A 19,046-nucleotide genomic window follows, 5' to 3' on the forward strand; every position below is an offset into this window, starting at 1 on the left:
GTAGCGCCATACACTGTACAGCTAGGGCTCTATGCATTTTTGCAGCTGAATCCCAAAGAAGCGCATGTACTGGAAATAAATATGGAAATGCCCATATTAAAAGTAATATGATGTCCTCAAGTGTATTTGCAAAGACTGCAGTATCACTAAAGAACTGCCCAAGAACTTCTCAACACTGCTTCTCTATCACTGGGTTCTGAAGGGGCAAGAGTGATATCTACTCGGAAGAAGTCATCTAATCTTCAGCAATGAGGTAATGGGTGGAGTTGCTGTTGCTGTATGAGAGCGCTACTGAACCGTGACGCACACTGTTGGGTCTGCGGAGTCTGGATCTAGTTCATTCAACTGAAAGCAAAAAGGATTATATGGTGAAAGACATCTATGAAATTTGATTGAATCTTTTCCAGGATAGTTTCTAGTACTGTATCTGAAGGGGCCTGTAGGTTCTGTCACCATGCCAGGACGTGAGGGTGGTAGGAGCAGCACAGGCTGGCATGTCTGCCTCAGACAGGGATCCCATCTGCTCCTGGACTTCCTGAGCACTGCAGTCCATTAAACTGAACATGAAACTTGGTAGGTATCATCCCTTGTAGATTACAGTTAAAAAAAACGTGGTAGGTATCATCCCTTGTAGATTACAGTTAAAAAAATTGTACTCCTGCGTCAACCAAGATGGCGGCCTGAAACTTTCATACGTCATCAGCAACCAAACCCACTTCGCGAAGCAGAGGTTGCTGCGATAAATTCTGCTATCAAAATGGCTTCCACCAAATTCGCCAAAACGCGCCCAAACATCAAACTGCTTCTGTTTGAAAACCGTTTAACTAACTAACTCTGAACTTCTTAGGCATCATCCTGGGGACAATGGAATTCAAATAGGGAAAAATTGTGTTCTTTTGTAAAACAAGATGGCTGCCAGACCTACATGAAACTTGGTAGGTATCATCCCTTGTAGATTACAGTTAAAAAAAACGTGGTAGGTATCATCCCTTGTAGATTACAGTTAAAAAAATTGTACTCCTGCGTCAACCAAGATGGCGGCCTGAAACTTTCATACGTCATCAGCAACCAAACCCACTTCGCGAAGCAGAGGTTGCTGCGATAAATTCTGCTATCAAAATGGCTTCCACCAAATTCGCCAAAACGCGCCCAAACATCAAACTGCTTCTGTTTGAAAACCGTTTAACTAACTAACTCTGAACTTCTTAGGCATCATCCTGGGGACAATGGAATTCAAATAGGGAAAAATTGTGTTCTTTTGTAAAACAAGATGGCTGCCAGACCTACATTTTCTTCTTAAATTTAAAACCGCTTCAGTTGAAAAATGGTTTGTTTGATTAACTCCAAAGTTGACAAGCACTATCCCTATGTCAATACAATTGACTTTTTCAAAAATGTTGTTTGTGCATAAACCAATATGGCTGCCTGGCGCATTTCTTTAAAAACCTTTCAAAATCTTCGGTCAAATGTAAAACTAGCTTATAACTCCTTTACACAAAGTTCAGGTAGGTTAAAGGTTACTATGGAACACATATAGGAAACCATATTTCTATCCAAAAATGACCTTGCCTGCGACCTTTGACCTCTCCTTAAGTTAAAATGTAAAACTAGCTTATAACTCCTTACAGAGTGTATAGGCAGGGCTTGAATTTCATTTTTGTGTGCTGGGGGAATTTTCCCCCAATGCTGCAGCCAATGGGGGTGGGATTCCAAAATTTTAGGGGGGAATTGCAAAAGAAAAGGCACTTCTGCATATATATTTTACTGCATCATCATTCACACTGGTGTTGCTTTAAAATAAGCTGCTTTCAGGAGACCTAACAGCTGTTCATCACTGTGAGACAGAGCACTCTCCATTGCTTTTGCCATTGCCTGACGTGACATTTTTGCATACAGCAGATGAAAGGTGCTTTTTCTTTTTAACCAGCGCTCCATTTCTTTTTTTTTAACTCTTTACACTCAGCCCTATTTCCGCTGGTTTTTCACTGTTTTCATTTATGTATGTTTACCTACTGGATAGTTTGTACTGCATGCATGTAACATATCAAATGAAAGGCCACACAATTTCCTTTCATATTATGTAAGTTGCAACAGGATCAGACATACTATATGTGGTAGAGATGAGAATATGTGTTTAAAAAAAAAAAAAAAAAAACACTTTTCCAAAAAATCATGTTTGGTCACTGCTATATATATTGTAATCATAGATGACTAAAAAAAAAAAAAAAAAAACACTGCACCATTGAACCTCAATATGAAATTAACATGCGGGGAAGCTTTCCAACGATACCACCCCTTTCAGTCTAGCAGCCTTCAATGACAGAGGAATAGACTCAAAAACGAGACCTAAGCTGTGAACTCTCTCACATGATATAGGAGGCTGTGTGGTCCAGTTGTTAAAGAAAAGGGCTTGTAACCAGGCGGTCCCTGGTTCAAATCCCTTCTCAGCCACTGACTCATTATGTGACCCTAAGCAAGTCACTTAACCTCCTTGTGCTCCGTCTTTCGGGTGAGATGTAGTTGTAAGTGACTCTGCAGCTGATGCATAGTTCACACACCCTAGTCTCTGTAAGTCGCCTTGGATAAAGGCATCTGCTAAATAAACAAATAATAATAATAATGATGAGAGCTACAGCTTGTCAACATTTCCAACTGGTACTGAGCTTGGAAGCCGTAAAACAGCTGGCAGTTGTTGTTGTTGTTGAGTGTAAGATGCTTAATTGTATAACCCGAGTTTTCAGAAATATTTATATGAAATCACGGAACCATCAGTTTATAACATATTTAAATGCACAATAATTAAAACTGCCTTCATCTACATGTACTTTTATGCTACTTGAAAACTGAACAGAAATCATTATCAAGTTTGATTGCTAGAAATATCAACACTGCATGATTTTGGATTTGTAACAAGATCTGTTAAACAAACAGTAAATAAATAATTCATGGATCTCAGAATGACCCTTTCCTAGCCTGGTGAAAGTCCCACGGGCCCTGCGAGTCCCAGATTGATGTGTCCCCGACACCAGATAGACACACTCAGGGCTAAGTACACTGAACTGCAGAGACATGCAATGTCATTTATTGGTTATGTGTGTTTTAATTAACATAACTACAGAGTTCAAAAGGTGTTAGATGTTTTAAGTGTAACAAGTACCAAATAATTTGTTATTCTGTGATCATCCACAAATTCAGATGTAGTTGTTCAGAAATGCATGTCTGATACATGTAAGAAATGGAAACTTTAATACCAGCAAGTGATTTTAAAAGAAAAAAAAACTGTGGATAAGGTGCTCAAAACATCTTAAGTTTTGATTCGCAATGGTAGTAAAAGGCTTTTCTTTTTTATTTTTGGAAATGTTTTTTTTGTTTGGTCATCAATGGCACTTTACTACCTTTGGGTAAATGCCATAAGTGTTTCTTCAGTAGTGGGGTCCCTTTTTCTGTGTGGGCCACACCACTTTACCACCCACTTCACCAGAATCAAAGATGAAGAGTCACAGGGAGATGGTGTGGAGCTTCAACAAGCCTCTTTTTTACTTGGCAACTTTGTTAAATACAAACAGTAATGAACATTCTGCTGTCCCTCTGCATTCCCAGCTACAGCTAGAACAGCAATACAATGCAAATTACTTTCAATGTTTTTGCACACAAGTACATTACAACAACACATTTCAAACAGTATAGCACATTATCTGCATTTCTGTGGCAAACGAGTGAAACATTGCTTTCTACCTTCATTCTCTACAGTATATAACGTTATGAAGAAAGTATCAAGAAATAACAGAACTGGCAGAAGGCACAGGTGTTCAATACATTCCACAGCTCTGGGACACTTGGGAGTTGTGCAGTTATTCAAATGACTTTCCATGACAGTTTCCATGACTGTTACTCTATTTTTGTTACAGCGATGTAGTACAGTTTCAATTAGTGCCTACAGTAATTCCTTTGGGAATCTAGAAATATTAGACAGCTTACAGAAAAGTGTTTTAATGATTTTATTATAGAAACTGTTTAATTTGGCCCAACTCCCTTTCAAATATATTCACATAATTTCACTCCATGCCCCTATTTGCTATACGATTACAGTTCAGGTTGTTGTACTGATATTGTTTAATGGATGCCCATAAAGAGGAAGGGACAAGGAGCCATGGTGGCAGGCCGTGGGTGGTGAGGGTCGGGTGTTTGGGGTTGAGACCTTCATGTTGCATTTTAGAGGAATATAAAAAGAGAAGAGGATTATAACAGGCAAAAAGGAAAACAAAAGTTTGCCATGGTCGGTATAGATTTGTGGGATTTTGAAACCTAATCTCTGACAGTTTTACAGAACAGGCATTTAAGCGCTTTCACTGCAATAAATACTGAAGGATATTAAAGTAGTAAGAACTGGATCAATTCCTGACATTAAAACTGCTTTGAGACTTAATATCATGTGACAAAGTAATTAGCTACAGCAGAATGTACTGCTTTCAAAGGTATTATTATACATTTAACACAATCATAAATTAACTGTTTATAATCTCTGCAAAACCATTAAATCATTTTGATTTTTTTTTTTTTTTTTTTTCAGGTTTTGATTAATCAAACCAAAAGTATTTGTTGAGTCAATGCATTTGTGATTGAACATTTGGAATAATGTTTATTGTATATGTGTAGTTCAAGAACTAAATGAGTACTTCTGGTTCCCCCAAAACATCCCCTGAAAATCTAAAATGGGGGGGGGGGGGGGGGGGGTTGAAAACGAGGTGGTCGTATGAAGGAATTGTTGGGTTAATTTTCTTCTAAAGAGGTCATGAATATCCCATTTGCTAACACATCTCTTGCATAGTATGAGTGTCTCAAGATGGCTTAGTGGAGCATTACTGTGATCACATAATCAATGAGCAGGATAATTCATTGTTAAAGATGGAGGAGAGGGAGAGGGCACCTCTCCTTACTTCAGACAGGTAGCTGGAATAGCTGAGCGGGGCAAGGCAGGCACAGGTAGGCAAGAGGAATGTGTAGAGTCACAGGGTCTAGTTTTGGCTAACTCTGGTCCTGGAGTTCCATTTCATTACAGGTGTAATAGGTACTAATAAATGAATACATTCTTTATGATCTGGTCACAGGTTTAATTGATTCAATTTGACAATTAAGCATAGGAGGTTCCAAGTTTATCGAACTTGATTTTATCCATCAAAAAATACTTTTAAATAAGTCCTGAGTTAAAGCTTTGTGAACAGTACCCATCATCCAGTCAGACACATCAGGGAGTTGGGAGTTGCAGAGCAGTTTGGAAGTAACTGACTGAACATGTCTTGTAAATTCCCTCTGTGTTTTGGGGGGGGGTCTGCTTCAGTGGGCTGTAACAACTAACAGGAACACATTTGAATTTATGCAGTAATGGGTCTTTCAGGATCTTGGTTTTTGTTTTTGTGCCCTGGGACCATGATACAAACTCGCCTGCTGTCACTGCATTTACTGACGGTGACTGAAAACAAATATTTCTAGGCCGGTGTGTGGGGGGCACAGCTCTGCCAGTTCATGCTCACAACTCTGGTACTGCCCATGGAGTAGCATTAAGACCATTTTTTCTCGTGCCAATATTGGAGTTCAGGGTGAGGGAATTGAAGTCACCTGAAACAGGCTACATTTTATGATCTGTAGAAAAACATTGCAATGGGGTCTGCAGTGAAGATGGAAATTAAGTACATTTCAAATTATCTTCATTCTGAAAGGCGGCTCCTTGCTTCAACAGGGTGGATAATGGTTGGGTCTTTGCCTATAGAAAAGAGCGCCCCCTTCTGAACACAAACAGCACTTACACCTCAGCTTGCTGGAATGTATTTAAGAGGACTGTTACGAATACATACAAATAAATATGAGGATATACAGGCTACATTTATAATGTATTGAATATAATACCCATACAGATCACACTACAGGAGAAAGTGTCACATGCAGGGTCTTGATGGTTTTACATGGAAGACATCTATAGTGGTTGGTGCACATACAGTACCTGGTTGAAGGCTTTGTACAGCTCATGCAGTTTAGATATGGTTATGCTTGTACCATTGCATTTTAAACCTGCTGCTGGACTCTGGACAAGCAGTGCTACAGAATTGAAATGAATGAATTGTGGATTCTCTGTTTTGTTTGTTTCAGGTGCCCACCGATGGATCTGTGGGTCTGCTAGCCGAGCCCCAGGTGGCCATGTTCTGTGGGAAGCTCAACATGCACATCAACGTGCAGACTGGCAAGTGGGAGTCTGACCCCAGTGGGACCAAGAGCTGCATCGGCACCAAGGAGGGCATACTGCAGTACTGCCAGGAGGTGAGCATCCCTCAAAACTATCAATCACAAACTGAAGGGAAAACTAGAAGAAACCTAAGGGCTATTTACCTCTGTGCTAAGTTAACACCATTCTCAAGGTCAATTTAAGATCTCACTCATGCATCGTATTTTTTTTCTCTAGTTCCCGAACATGAGCACTTTGTTTTTCAATTTACGAAAATGAGTGTAAACTTAGCGCAGTGGTAAATGCTTTGTAAAGATGGCCCAGCAAAGTTAGATGGCGACTGGTAATTGGATTTGGGTTTTGCTCTTTTGTTACACTCAGTTCAAACAATTAAATTGTTTGACTCTCACATTGCAGGAATGTTGTCATGAGTTCCTTTGAGTTTGTTTTGAAATCCCACTTACACAGACAAAAGTATTGCAAGTGAACATAGTAGCAAGGACTTTTAGATGCAGAACATGAAAGTGGCATTAGAAAAATAAAAATCCAAAAAACAGAACTGTGAATCAGGAGAGTAAAGTTATTGATTGTTTTGCCAAACCTAAAACAGATGAGGCCTTAAATATCATTGCCAGCGATCAGTTTGAGAAGTACTCAATCAAAATGTAAGTGAGCTGTAAGCTTTTTGAACAATGGTTAAAGCCAGGAAAGAAATGCAAAAGCTGAGTTTAAATCTAACATCCTAAGTGATAGATCTTAAATCTAAGTGATGATAAAATTGCTGCTGTTCCTGCACCTGCCCAGAAGAGAGGAGAAATACAAATTAGAAGGGGAGTGTTTGTGGAAATTAATTTTCTGGTAGAATACGGGGTAACATTGTAGATGGGAGATGCATAGGATCCTGAATAGTTTGCAGTCTTTACCTGGAATGTAAGGTTGGCATTAAAAAAATGTGGGTGGGAAAAAAAAGATATGTAGTTCTTGCTGTTTTAAATTAGGAATGAAAAATGATATCTCCCAGAATGCCACAGCTATCCAAGAATACTGATTGACTGGCAATCAGTTCAGCTAATACATCTGTTTGTAATTTAACAAGTCAGACAGGTGTAAAAGGTAGGGATCCTGTTAAATTTAGTTAGCGCTTCAAAACAGGAGCTAGGGTTTATTTTTTATTTATATTGTTTGTTAAAAGAAGCTGTGTTCCCACTGGAAAAGGGACACCGCGGACCAGATTCGTAGAATCAATCAAAAGATCAAAGGGTGACGTCACAAAAAAATGTATTTGGGGGGAAAATCAGAAAGCGAATTAACCTGACTCCCAAATGAAATAACCCTGCCCCAACAGTCTTTTTCCATACTCGGTTATCATATGGAATGTAATTTGCTAATGCAAAAGTAGTGTGTAAGCAAATTCTTTTTTTTACGGAGATTCTATTTCCAGACTGGTTCCCCACTGTGAAGGCAATGAGGAGCGATTTTATTACCTAGTCCAGACACGACTGGCGAAAAGGGTTTTGTGTGTGAAAGAGGTTTGACTGACCCTGTTTGCACACTTGCTATCCCAACAAAAGATTATAAAACTTCCATCAGTCCTTTGTTAAGCAGTGGAAAACGGAGTTATTCAATGATAACTTGAGCTTGAATTCGAGGGCAAGTTTATTTTAGTGTTTGATTACAGGCAGACTCCTCTCTATAAAACAAGAGATACATAAGTACTGTTAAGCAAAAATAAAGGTACTAATCCTAACCTAATGATGCAATAACATTGTAAATAAAATCTGCCTGTGTGTTGCACATTTCAAAGCTGTTTTTTCATCCCCTCACACTCCTTCCAAGGCTCTGTCTTTCATTGTTACTGTTTTAAGGCACTTTTCCACCTGCATTCCTTCTGGTGCTCTAATACAAAGCCCCAGTACAATCCCCTTAACCAGCCTATTTAAATACTTCCTCATCACGTGCCTGGTAAGCCATGGAGCTGAGTGGAACCATAACTTCAGTTCATTTACTCGGAGCAGGAGCTGCCTATACACTTTTCAATAGCACACTTTACAGAATACTTATAATTGCCGTATCATACAGGGTTTTAGGCCTCAACCCAGGTAAACAAGCTCCTCCATTTTCTCTCATCTATTCCTGCCTAGCGACTAGAACTTTGGCTACTAGCCGTTCTAACAGGAGGGTCTGGGATAGCTTACATCCTGTCAGCTGGATCATTACAATGGCACAATACAAAAGCACATGTAAAAACATGTACATTTTTATTCTAAGCTTTAACTCAAGTGCCAGTTGTTTAAGGGGGTTGATAAGTGACCAAATCATTTGGTTAGAGCCACAACAGGCATTGTTAGCATTTTTAAATGTGTTTATGTGTAACTTTCTTTGCATTAGGGATTGCTTCAATCAGATTTTTAAATGTCATTCTAAATCTCTGTATAAGTAAGGGATAAGTGTTGAATCGGTAAAGATAAAATGTTTCGAGTGCCGTTAGTCACAAGAAACTGTGGATTATGTTTTTACCGATTTTTCAACAATTCGATTTGTTTATGCCATTTAAAATATTTCTTCCTAATTGATACTTGTTCGCTTTAATGAGATTCAATTGATTGTTAATTTGGTAATTGGATTTGGTTTTTGCTATTTTGTTACACAACAGTTAGAATATTATGTTAATATATAACTATTACTTTTCTTTAAAAATATGAAATGCTAAACTGAAACCGCAAGGCTAAGTGTTACATTTGAAATGTGTAATACGATAATTAACAAATTGTTGAAATGATTGTTGCGTAATAAAATGGCATTTGCTTTTCTGTTGAATTGTTCTGACTGTAGTTTGGTTGACAAATCAACAGTTTTCTGTGGAATTTTAACAAACTTTGAATTTGTTAATCAGCAATGTATCTTTCCCTCACTCCCCTTCTATTCAAAGCCACACAACCAGTTTTAGTTTGAAGATTTGTAGAATGAATTAGTTAAAAAATCAAAGGGTTACATCCCAGAAATGTTTTAAGAAAAAAAAAAAAAACTACAATACAAGCAAGTTTGGTACAAGACCTTTCAATAAAAGAGGAAGCAAACACACAAGCTTGGTGTTACAAAAAATCTTTGAAATGCCTGCACCTTTTACATCTTAGTGTTGACATATTTAGTGCTGTACTATAGTGTGAAAAGCAATCTACTGGGTGTCTAGTAGATGTAAAAGCACATTGTTGTTTTTGTTTTTTATATGTGTGTATTACCCTAAGGCAGTTTATAGCACTTAACTGGCTGTGGTTTTGGCAGAGTGTTAAGTGCCCATGGGTAAGTCGCGCTGGACACGTCAAGCTGTACAATTTATTGTTACAGCACAGCAGTGGAGCAAGTAGCCTGTGTTAGTCAGGGAGGCAGGGAGATCATTTACAGCACATGCTGATTCCAGCCCACCCGATCAGTATGAGCAAGCAGCCTCATGATTCAGTCATGCTGCAGTGAAAGCAGGGGGACATGGACTGGAGAGCTGATGCACAGTTCTGACGGTGCTTCAGGGAGGCATAGAGCAGTGACAGACATCTTGAAGAGCCGTTGTTACGCATTTGTGGATATAAATCTAATCCTATTCTATTGGGGTCACCCCTTTTGGTTGCGTCAAGGTTATATTTAGTGTTTTGCTTTATTGCTGTCATTTGGAAAAAGTGACATTTGTTTTTTTTTCATTGGCGTTGATCTTAAAGTGGTAGTATCTACAGGTAACTCCAACTGTCTATTTACTTTCTAGGTATCATATGTGCAAAAGTGAACTTACAGCTGTGAAACTTGACTGGTAGCTCCAGCGTGTCATGGGGAAGACTGTAGTACATTGAATCCCAAAAGACATTCCATAACATCACCCCCTATAACCTGCCTGTGGGCCAGCCTTGCTACCTTCCAAGTTTTTCTTCCTCAACAGTGACGTAGTGGCATTTAAACTGTTTAAATAGAAAGGTAATAGTTTAAAAGCGCAGCACTGCTTTTACCACTGATTGTATTCCAGAGTGTGAAAGGACGCTGTTGCCAGTTGGGTTTGGGCCCGCGCATCGTGAAAACCCTTTCTCCAGACGGCCACACTGCTCTGTTAGTTAGACCTCGACCTGCTGCTTTGTTTGTTTTTATTCTGGGCCACAGCTTGCATGCCTCTTACATTTTTCACAGAACAAAAGAAACCAAATGGTGAGGCGTGAATCCAATCTCTGGAGTGCTACGAGAGTTCAGCCAAACCAAACAGTGCACTTTGTTTTGGAGTGTCTGTGAATCACTGGTGCAGCACACTGCTGATTTTATACTCTGGGTAGGGCACCAATGTCAGCATGAAAATTGGCTCTCAATTTACTTTAATTCTTCACTCAAAAAGGAGTATGCCATACTGCTGCACTGGTATATAGAGTGGGGTGGTGCAGTCAAAACCCCAGTTTCAGAAATGTATTGATAGTCATGTCTCAGCTACACTTCTCACTTGAGCCGCCCTCCTGTGTCTCATTATCTGTGTTTCTGAACTGAGCCAGGGCAGAGAGCATTGTTGCAGAGTGTGTATTGACAAAAACAATGTGACAATCTCATTGCTAAATGTAACTCCGTGTGTATATTGAAAACAGAAAGGCTACATGTAGTCAGTATATTTAAAAAGCAAATTTCTTCATGTGGCAAGGTGATAGATAAGCTGTTGTCAAAGCTTCTCCATCAATTCTTCCCCAAAGTAATTTCAGTCCTTTCATTACATGACTCATTCTCGACTAAAATCCCATTCGTAGCCCGGCGTTGTTGACAGATCTGGTAAATCAAATAGAAAGAATGCTACATCACCTAACGAATGAGTGAATCCCTGTGTGGAAAAATATGTACTGGAAGAAATTGATCATAGCAGTTAACTGCTGCAGGCAGTGCACATCCAGGGGAAGATGGATGTGTTCTTTCTGAATCTCAACATGTCGTCTTCTCTGCCCCACAGGTGTATCCAGAGCTTCAAATCACCAACGTGGTGGAGGCTAACCAGCCGGTGACCATCCAGAGCTGGTGCAAGAAGGGGCGCAAGCAGTGCCGCAGCCACCCTCACATTGTGGTGCCCTACCGCTGCCTGGGTACGACTCTGGGAATGGTTCTCATCTGAAATGCAGTTTCTAACAATATGGCTGATGCGCGTAGCTGCATTGCTCCATCTTGCTGACTTGTTTTTTATTTGAATGATCTGCAACACAGCCAGGCGTTGACATACTGATTGATGGAGTTGTCATAATGTCATGAAGCTGCCTAGCATTGTGTCTGCGAGTCTATCAGTAAGCCTGGTACATAAAGAGCCATATATAGTTATGCAAACACACACATAATAGAGTTTTAAACATGTAGATTGTAGAGTGCTGCAATGAGTCTAGACGGCCAGTGCTGATGGTGTTTCTCTTTCTATCTCTCCGCAGTGGGAGAGTTTGTGAGTGACGCCCTGCTGGTTCCTGACAAGTGCAAATTCCTCCATCAGGAGCGTATGGACATGTGTGAGAGCCACCTGCACTGGCACACCGTCGCCAAGGAGGTAAGGGCAGACTCGCACACACGACTCGGCACTCTCTCACAAGGGACGGGTATAGTGGAGAGCTGCCTATACAAATGTGTTGGACGTTTTCCACTCTTAGGTATTTCTTGAAAATTGCTTAGCCTGTTGTCATAAGACTTATATATTCTTGAAGGTATTTGAATCTAGGTGACAGAGCAACTAATGATTGATCTACTGAAGGCACTGTCTTCAGAACGTCTTAAACACGTTTGATGAAACTCATTTCAAAGTCATTTCAAATGCCAATGATATGTATGTACACACTACCTTGTTGGTCCTGTGATTAGAGCATTTGACTAGATGCTACCAGCTATTCTGAAGCAAGCGCAACGACCAAGGCAGATTTTCCGAGATCATAAATAAAGCAGTTGAAACTAGCAAGAGAAAACTGTTGCAGCAAGGAGCAGTTCTGTTGCCATTCTAAGTAATTTCTCGCTAATTTTATACAGTTAATTATTTCAACGCTTTTTGGAAAGTGAGTGTAAATAAGGCTTTTTTTTGTTTTTTTTTTAACCCTTGACTGGAAGAAATGATAAACATATATTTTTTTAAAACTCAAAATATTTCTTAATAGAAATTAGGGCTGTGTTCGAAGGTTTGTTCGCTAGCCAGGAATTCGAACATTGTTTTAACCCTTCGAAGGATCGTCAGGCACCATTCATGCACTATGTGTTTTTTTTTTTTTTTCCCTCTGTTAACAGAAACTGTTTGACAATGTGTGAATACTATAAATCACACATTAAATGTCACTCGCATCTAAAATTCGATCTTTTGGTTTGTATAATGCATACTACTTAAACAAAAGTTGTATTAAAATCCACTACCAAAGTGTTATATGAAGCAACACTATATGGTGCTGCTGCCGTGTATGGTGCAGTGTATAGTAGTAAGTATCCAAAGCACTGAGGGGGTACCTATAGTGACTGTAGTGCTTCAGTAAAATATGTACTGAATACCCCTTGTACAAGACTGTGTAAGAGAAGTGCTATGGTAGAATATGTTTGAAACATACAAAATATACGCTAACACTAATCATTTCAATTTAAAAAACTGAGCAACCATCCGCCCCTCACCCCTCCAACTCGTGTTATCCTGACAAACCTTTAATTTCTTCATTCGCCATCTTGACAGCAAAGCGTTGTATAGGGTAAGCTGTATTGAAAGAAATGTCTCAAAACCCTTCTGCTGTTTGGGATTTTTTTGTTAAATGCCCAGACGACCAAAAAAAAAGTTGAATGCAAACTGTGCAAGCAACTGTTGATGTACCCCGGTTCAAATCCCACCTCAGCCACTGACTCAGTGTGTGACCCTGAGCAAGTCACTTAACCTCCTTGTGCTCCGTCTTTCGGGTGAGACGTAGTTGTAAGTGACTCTGCAGCTGATGCATAGTTCACACACCCTAGTCTCTGTAAGTCGCCTTGGATAAAGACGTCTGCTAAATAAACAAATAATAATAATAATGTATCATGGAGGCACAACCAATCTCCGGGGTCACGTGACAAGCATAAGTTCATTTATTATTATTATTATTATTATTATTATTATTATTATTATTATTATTATTATTGTTGTAGTAAAATCTGACTGTGACTGATAACCTGCTTGGAACGGTGACTGTTAAATTAAGTTTGTTTTGCCTAAATCTGCTGCAGTTAGTGCTACTGCAATGCAGACTTACTCGCAAGCAGCATCAATTACGTGTAAATAAACAACGTGTATTTTTATTTTTATTTAAATTATAAAAACATACTGTTCTAATATAGTGTATTTTTAAACTACATGTTTTATTCCATTTATATGGATTACATGTAAAATAATAGGATTTTCAATCCAATACAAACAAGTAGCTATGGTGACATTACCAGTAAATTATGCAAATTAGTACCATCAAAGGTTTGAATCTTCCTTTGGTAATGTGTTCCGAACCTTCGAATGTCAAAGTATATCCCTAATACAATCATTTGATTTTTGTGAACCATTTTCAGTGATTTAAAATAACTTGGCAATGGGGTTTATCCTGGAGAGCACAAAAAATGTAAATCCCCTTTCACGCATGCTTCCTCCTCCCTCAGTCCTGTGGTGACCGCTCAATGAATCTCCATGACTACGGCATGCTGCTGCCCTGTGGGATTGACCGCTTCCGTGGCGTGGAGTTCGTGTGCTGCCCCTCCGACGCCAACCATCTGGACTCCACCGAGCTGGAGGAGGACGACTCGGACGTGTGGTGGGGTGGTGCCGATGCAGACTACACCGACGGCAGGTAGGAGGCGCTGTGCTATTCAGAGGAATCCCACCGTTTGTTTCCTGCATGCTGCTCATTGTTGAGTCGGCTATCCAGCCCAGTTTATAGGATGCACAACGCCAGCCACCAAGTTTCAAAATTCCCTGGCTCAGTAGGCCCCAGCAGATCCCCATTTAATTTGTTATCCTTGGGTATCCTTTCTGTAAAATGACTTGTATTGAAAGAGTTTAGATAGATAAACATGAAAGCTACATTCTCCTGAGTATGTGTAAACCAGGCCTTGTTACAGATGGACAGACTGGCAGGAGGTTTATACTGCAGAACTGATGAAGCAGCTCTTTGCGTTCAGAGAGCTCATTGCAGAAGTGCTGTGTTAGCAAATCTGGGGCCGGAGGCTCTCCAAATAGGGGGATTAACCCTGTACCCTCTGCCTCTCCACATCACCCACTCTCCCTCCCTGTGACCTCCAGCACTGTGACTCGTCTCACACCTAAACTGCTGTAAGCTAGAAGAGAAACTTACAAAGGAAATGTTATTCCAGCTCCCTGCTGTTAAGATAGAAACAGGACCAAGTGGAAAGTCTTAGTGTACTGCGCCATCTCACTCTTGACCCCTGCTAGGTCCTTCTAGAAGTGCATCTATTGCTTTCTCCAATAGACATGTATATGTCATTTGAATTCATCATGGAAGCTTGAATTTGCTGGCTCCAAGATCCCCACTACAAGGTTCTCAGTATTCTGTTGTATTAAACTTTCTAGATCCAAGATCCTTAGTACTGATTTTTCTATGACACACTGTACTGTATTGAATTTGCTGGCTGTCAGATCTCCAGTACAGATTTCGCTGTATAGCATTTGTGTAACATTTTTTGTATAGCTCAGGTTCCCATGTACTGAATTTAAGTGTTTTCATTAAAATTGAACATTCCGGTACAGTCTGAAATGTCAGGAAGGAAGGGCGGTGTTAAAGGAAGTTTGTTCTTGTTTTGTTCTTGTTCTGCTCTCGTATCTCTCTGCTCTGTTGCTTTGACGTTTATAAACCAGGACACCCTTGCTGCTCTTCAGAATAGATTTGAAACCCTGTACAAAAGAACATTCTTCTGCTTTTCTTATCTAACCACTTGAAACATCAAACATTTTTGATAATAATAATATAATACAGAAATAGTACAGTGTATAGAGAAACCTTGTATCCCATGTTAACAGCCTCATAAAGTACATGTTGTGTTACTATTCTAGAATGCTAGACATAGCTCTCCTCCCTGCATGCCTAAAAAGAACCTGTATTTATGTATTTATAAATGTGTGTGTATTGTATTCATTTCCTCTATAATAAGAGCATGCACTAATGTAATGGATAACCAAACAAATTGAAATCTATAAAAAAAATAAATTTACATGTTACTATCACAATTTAACATGCTGGCATATAGTCATGCAGAGATACACTTTGGCCCCCACGTCTTGAGGATTCTTAAACCAAAGAATTAACCACGCTTTGAGGATGCTTAAACCAAAGGATTAACTGCATGTTCTCAGAAAACAGAATGTCCAGGTATAAGCCCATGCGTGTGTGTGTGGCCCTAATCCGCTCCCCTGTCCCTGTCTCCCCATATCAGCGAGCCCCGGGAGGTGGAGCTAGAAGACCCTGAGGAGGCAGAGCCAGCACTGGGCGAGGATGACGAGGATGATGATGATGAAGGAGAGGAAGAGCCCGAGGGAGACGCCAGCGAGCACACCACCAGCATCGCCATGACCACCACCACCACCACCACCACCACCGAGTCAGTAGAGGAGGTCGTCAGAGGTGAGCCGCGCCATTCCAAAGCTCTCTTTTCATAACCTCTTTCTGTGAGGCTGTCAACATTCTCTTGTGTCAGGTTTCATCTGCTCTGCAGTATAATTAGAAGCTTTTATTTTTAGTGTTTTATCACGCAACTATCTAGAGTAAAGTGTTTATTTTGTGCCGTTTTTCACTGAAACATAACAGTTGCTTAGCCACTTAATGGGATAACTTTCAATTAGTTTCCGAACAGCTAAAAATAACTGTTCTGTAATTGATTCTACATGAATTTGTTTAATAAGTCTATAGAATGAATACATGAGGCTTAAATTAGATAGCTGAAGAGTATTTCCTCCTTATTTGCTTGTCTACTGTGCCTGGATATCTTTGTCTGTTATTGCGTTAAATTGGAAAATTGCACATTTAACAAGCTTTGATGTTTTAACAGCCTGCTTAAAAATCACATGGTGATGATGTAGTACAGTATAAAGGCAGTGAGTTTAAAATGGAATAGTATAATATACAGATATTGACTGGAGCTGAGGCTTATAGTACAAAATGATAGCCTGGGGCTTGAAATGTCACATCATCAAATTACCCTCTGGAATGGGGAGCTCAAAGACATTCACATGAAAGTCTATAGCAACATTTTGTAGTGTAAAGGTAGAATCAGCTAGAGATAGGCTTGCTTCTATTCGATTTTTATTTTTTTGCCATATCGGCAAGTAATATTGACTTTTTATGCCATTGAGAAGCATCTAATTTAGAGAAACCCCTTTATCATATTCAACATGCAACAAAACCATGGTTACCAACATTCGAATTGAAATAACGTTTGGTCACAGCAAAGCTATACCTTGTAAAGCTAAAGTTCCTACACAAATTAAAACATTGTCTCAAATAAACCGTAGAAAACACAGCATATAAAGTGTATTACACAGACTTTTATAGCATACATTTACAAGTAAAAATAATATGCACAGAACAAAACATTAGATAGTTGAACAGAACTAACTTGCACTTATTATTCTGAGCTCCGCCCCACTCCTGCTTAAGCACAGCTGGACTCACTGGAGTCAAGGCAGACAGGCCCGCTTCGTCCTGCTGCAGAGACTTCAGCCGCCGTTCAGGGTATTGTGCACAATGCTCATTAAGTATTTCCTCTTGCGCCCCATTTTCAAATCAAACTTAATAACTCACTGTATATACCTATAATAGCAAACGCTTACCTACACCTTAACCCACTAATTTCAAAGTAAGCGCTTTGGATGACAGGCACTGTAGCTGGCAAATGAAAGTGCACAGTCGGTCTTGATGATTGACAGTCATTTAAATGAATGCGAGCATTCTAGAGTTGCTTCAGCCAATGAGATCTGTCAGAACAGGATGAAATGACTGATGGTGAAACCACACTAGCCTATTAAGGAACCACTGAGTTAACTGACAGCGACCCCTAGCCATTCAGAGCAGAACAGAGATGGGACAGACAGCAAGTATAAAAACTACACAGACTACAGATGATTTCTGAAATATTTATTTTTGGTAAGAAAAAAAATAGTGAGTGATTTTACCGACGTTTATCCTGTATAAATTTATTTCAGTTGAACTCATAATTTTGGGGAATTCGATGCTTAACAAGCTTTACCGATTACAATTGAAAAGTAGCAAGCCTAGCTATAGATTAATAAATGTAACCACTCAATTTTGGAGCACCAGGACTGTTCAGAATCATTGCAAACCTCATAAAGGAGTCAAACTAAAAGCTAAAAGGTATTTGAAGCTGCTCACTTATTAAGTTTTCACATGATTCAATACCCGAGGACAGTGAAGTATCGGAGACTGACACCACCATTTTGTGCAAATGCTTTGGTGGCGATTGTTGTATTGAAGCTGTCAGTTCGATAATAAATTTCTTAAAATAATGACGCTTCATTGTAAAGAACCAATCACAGTGCCTTTACTCCAAACAGGAATGTGAGAGAGTCTGTGTGGTGATGAGGAGTAGAGCTCCACCTAAAGGGAGACAGATGAACTTCATAAATTGCTGTCTTGTATTATTCATTTCATGCGCATTAGACTAACAATGTGTATTTTGTCAATAGTGGGTACATTCTGTGGGTTTTAATGTCTAGACTTGGAAGCGAAACTCAAAGCTTTAATATCTGTGTGATTGCGGCTGTGTTTCATATCTTGCAGTAGATTATTGGACAAGTTACACAAGGACAATCACGAATTATTACAGAATTGGGCTGTGGTATAAACAGTTCATGTGTGAATAATGGATTGTTGCTCTTTTAATGAGACTTCCTTGGCTCGGTATCTCAGCCAGAGATTGATTACTGACATTATCTGGATGGGGAAACTGTTGTTGCTGCGGATCATTTTCTTCACTAAGCAAGCTCGGAATTATGTTTCCTTCCCCCTGCTTTGTCTATTCACTGACTAACTATATTTTTGAAAAGATAGAGGGGTTTATTTTAATAGTCTGAACAGCAGCGGAGAAACACTGGAGTCTTTCTTGCACACTGTATTGATACCATTGGTTTTTAACTGTAAATTCATTCTGAATTAATTATTTTGCTAAGATCAAGCTCTGCATCTGCTTAGCAGCTCGTCGTACTTTTCACCCGGTCATTCTGTCGATGGATTTGCATCCAATGCAGAACGATTTCAAAATGAAAAACAGCAGCATCAAATACAGAAAAAAAAGATCTCTCGACCTTTCAATACTTGTATGAACCCCATTCATTAGGTCACTCAGTGCAAGTGTAATTCATGGGTTAATGTGATCAGCACTTGAAACAAAATATGAAATTCCGGGTTCTCCCAAATATTTTATCTCTTGACTGAATTCAGCTTCAAATGCCATTCAATTACCGAACTCTATTACCCTCTGCTCCCGATTTTATATGTACTTTGAATGACTCTGCAAGTGTTTGTGCTATTTCAAGTCCATATATTCATTACAAGTCATATCCTTGTCTAAAAATGTAAACCTACCACTTGAGCCAGAAACAAACATGAACAGCGTCAGGGTGTGAACACCTGTCAAAACGCTGTTAATAAGATGCAGGGCGAGTAAGGGGTTTCAATTATCCTTGAGAGATACGTAATCGTTCCTCAGTGATTACCACTATGGGTGTACCAGTCTTGTATTTCCAAAATAAATACCTTTAAGATAAAAAAGCTGACCTTCCTTCATCTTTACAATTGAATTTACAATCAATGGCAATTAACTTCCGCATTAA

At 39.4% G+C, this 19,046-nt stretch overlaps 1 protein-coding gene across 2 annotated transcripts in view; it reads left to right on the forward strand.

Moving 5' to 3' along the window:
• The window catches only part of LOC117405677 (amyloid-beta precursor protein-like), a 58,540-nt gene that overhangs the window by 12,757 nt on the left and 26,737 nt on the right, over positions 1-19,046 (forward strand). For both annotated transcript variants that reach the window (XM_034008920.3, XM_034008921.3), the window contains exons 2-6: positions 6,145-6,312; positions 11,178-11,307; positions 11,641-11,753; positions 13,847-14,034; positions 15,635-15,822. In XM_034008920.3, the coding sequence (XP_033864811.1) occupies positions 6,145-6,312; positions 11,178-11,307; positions 11,641-11,753; positions 13,847-14,034; positions 15,635-15,822 (787 nt within the window). The remainder of the gene's footprint in view (positions 1-6,144; positions 6,313-11,177; positions 11,308-11,640; positions 11,754-13,846; positions 14,035-15,634; positions 15,823-19,046) is intronic.

The sequence above is a fragment of the Acipenser ruthenus genome, chromosome 9, assembly GCF_902713425.1.
Source record: "Acipenser ruthenus chromosome 9, fAciRut3.2 maternal haplotype, whole genome shotgun sequence".
In the NCBI taxonomy this organism is placed as follows: Eukaryota; Metazoa; Chordata; class Actinopteri; order Acipenseriformes; family Acipenseridae; genus Acipenser; species Acipenser ruthenus.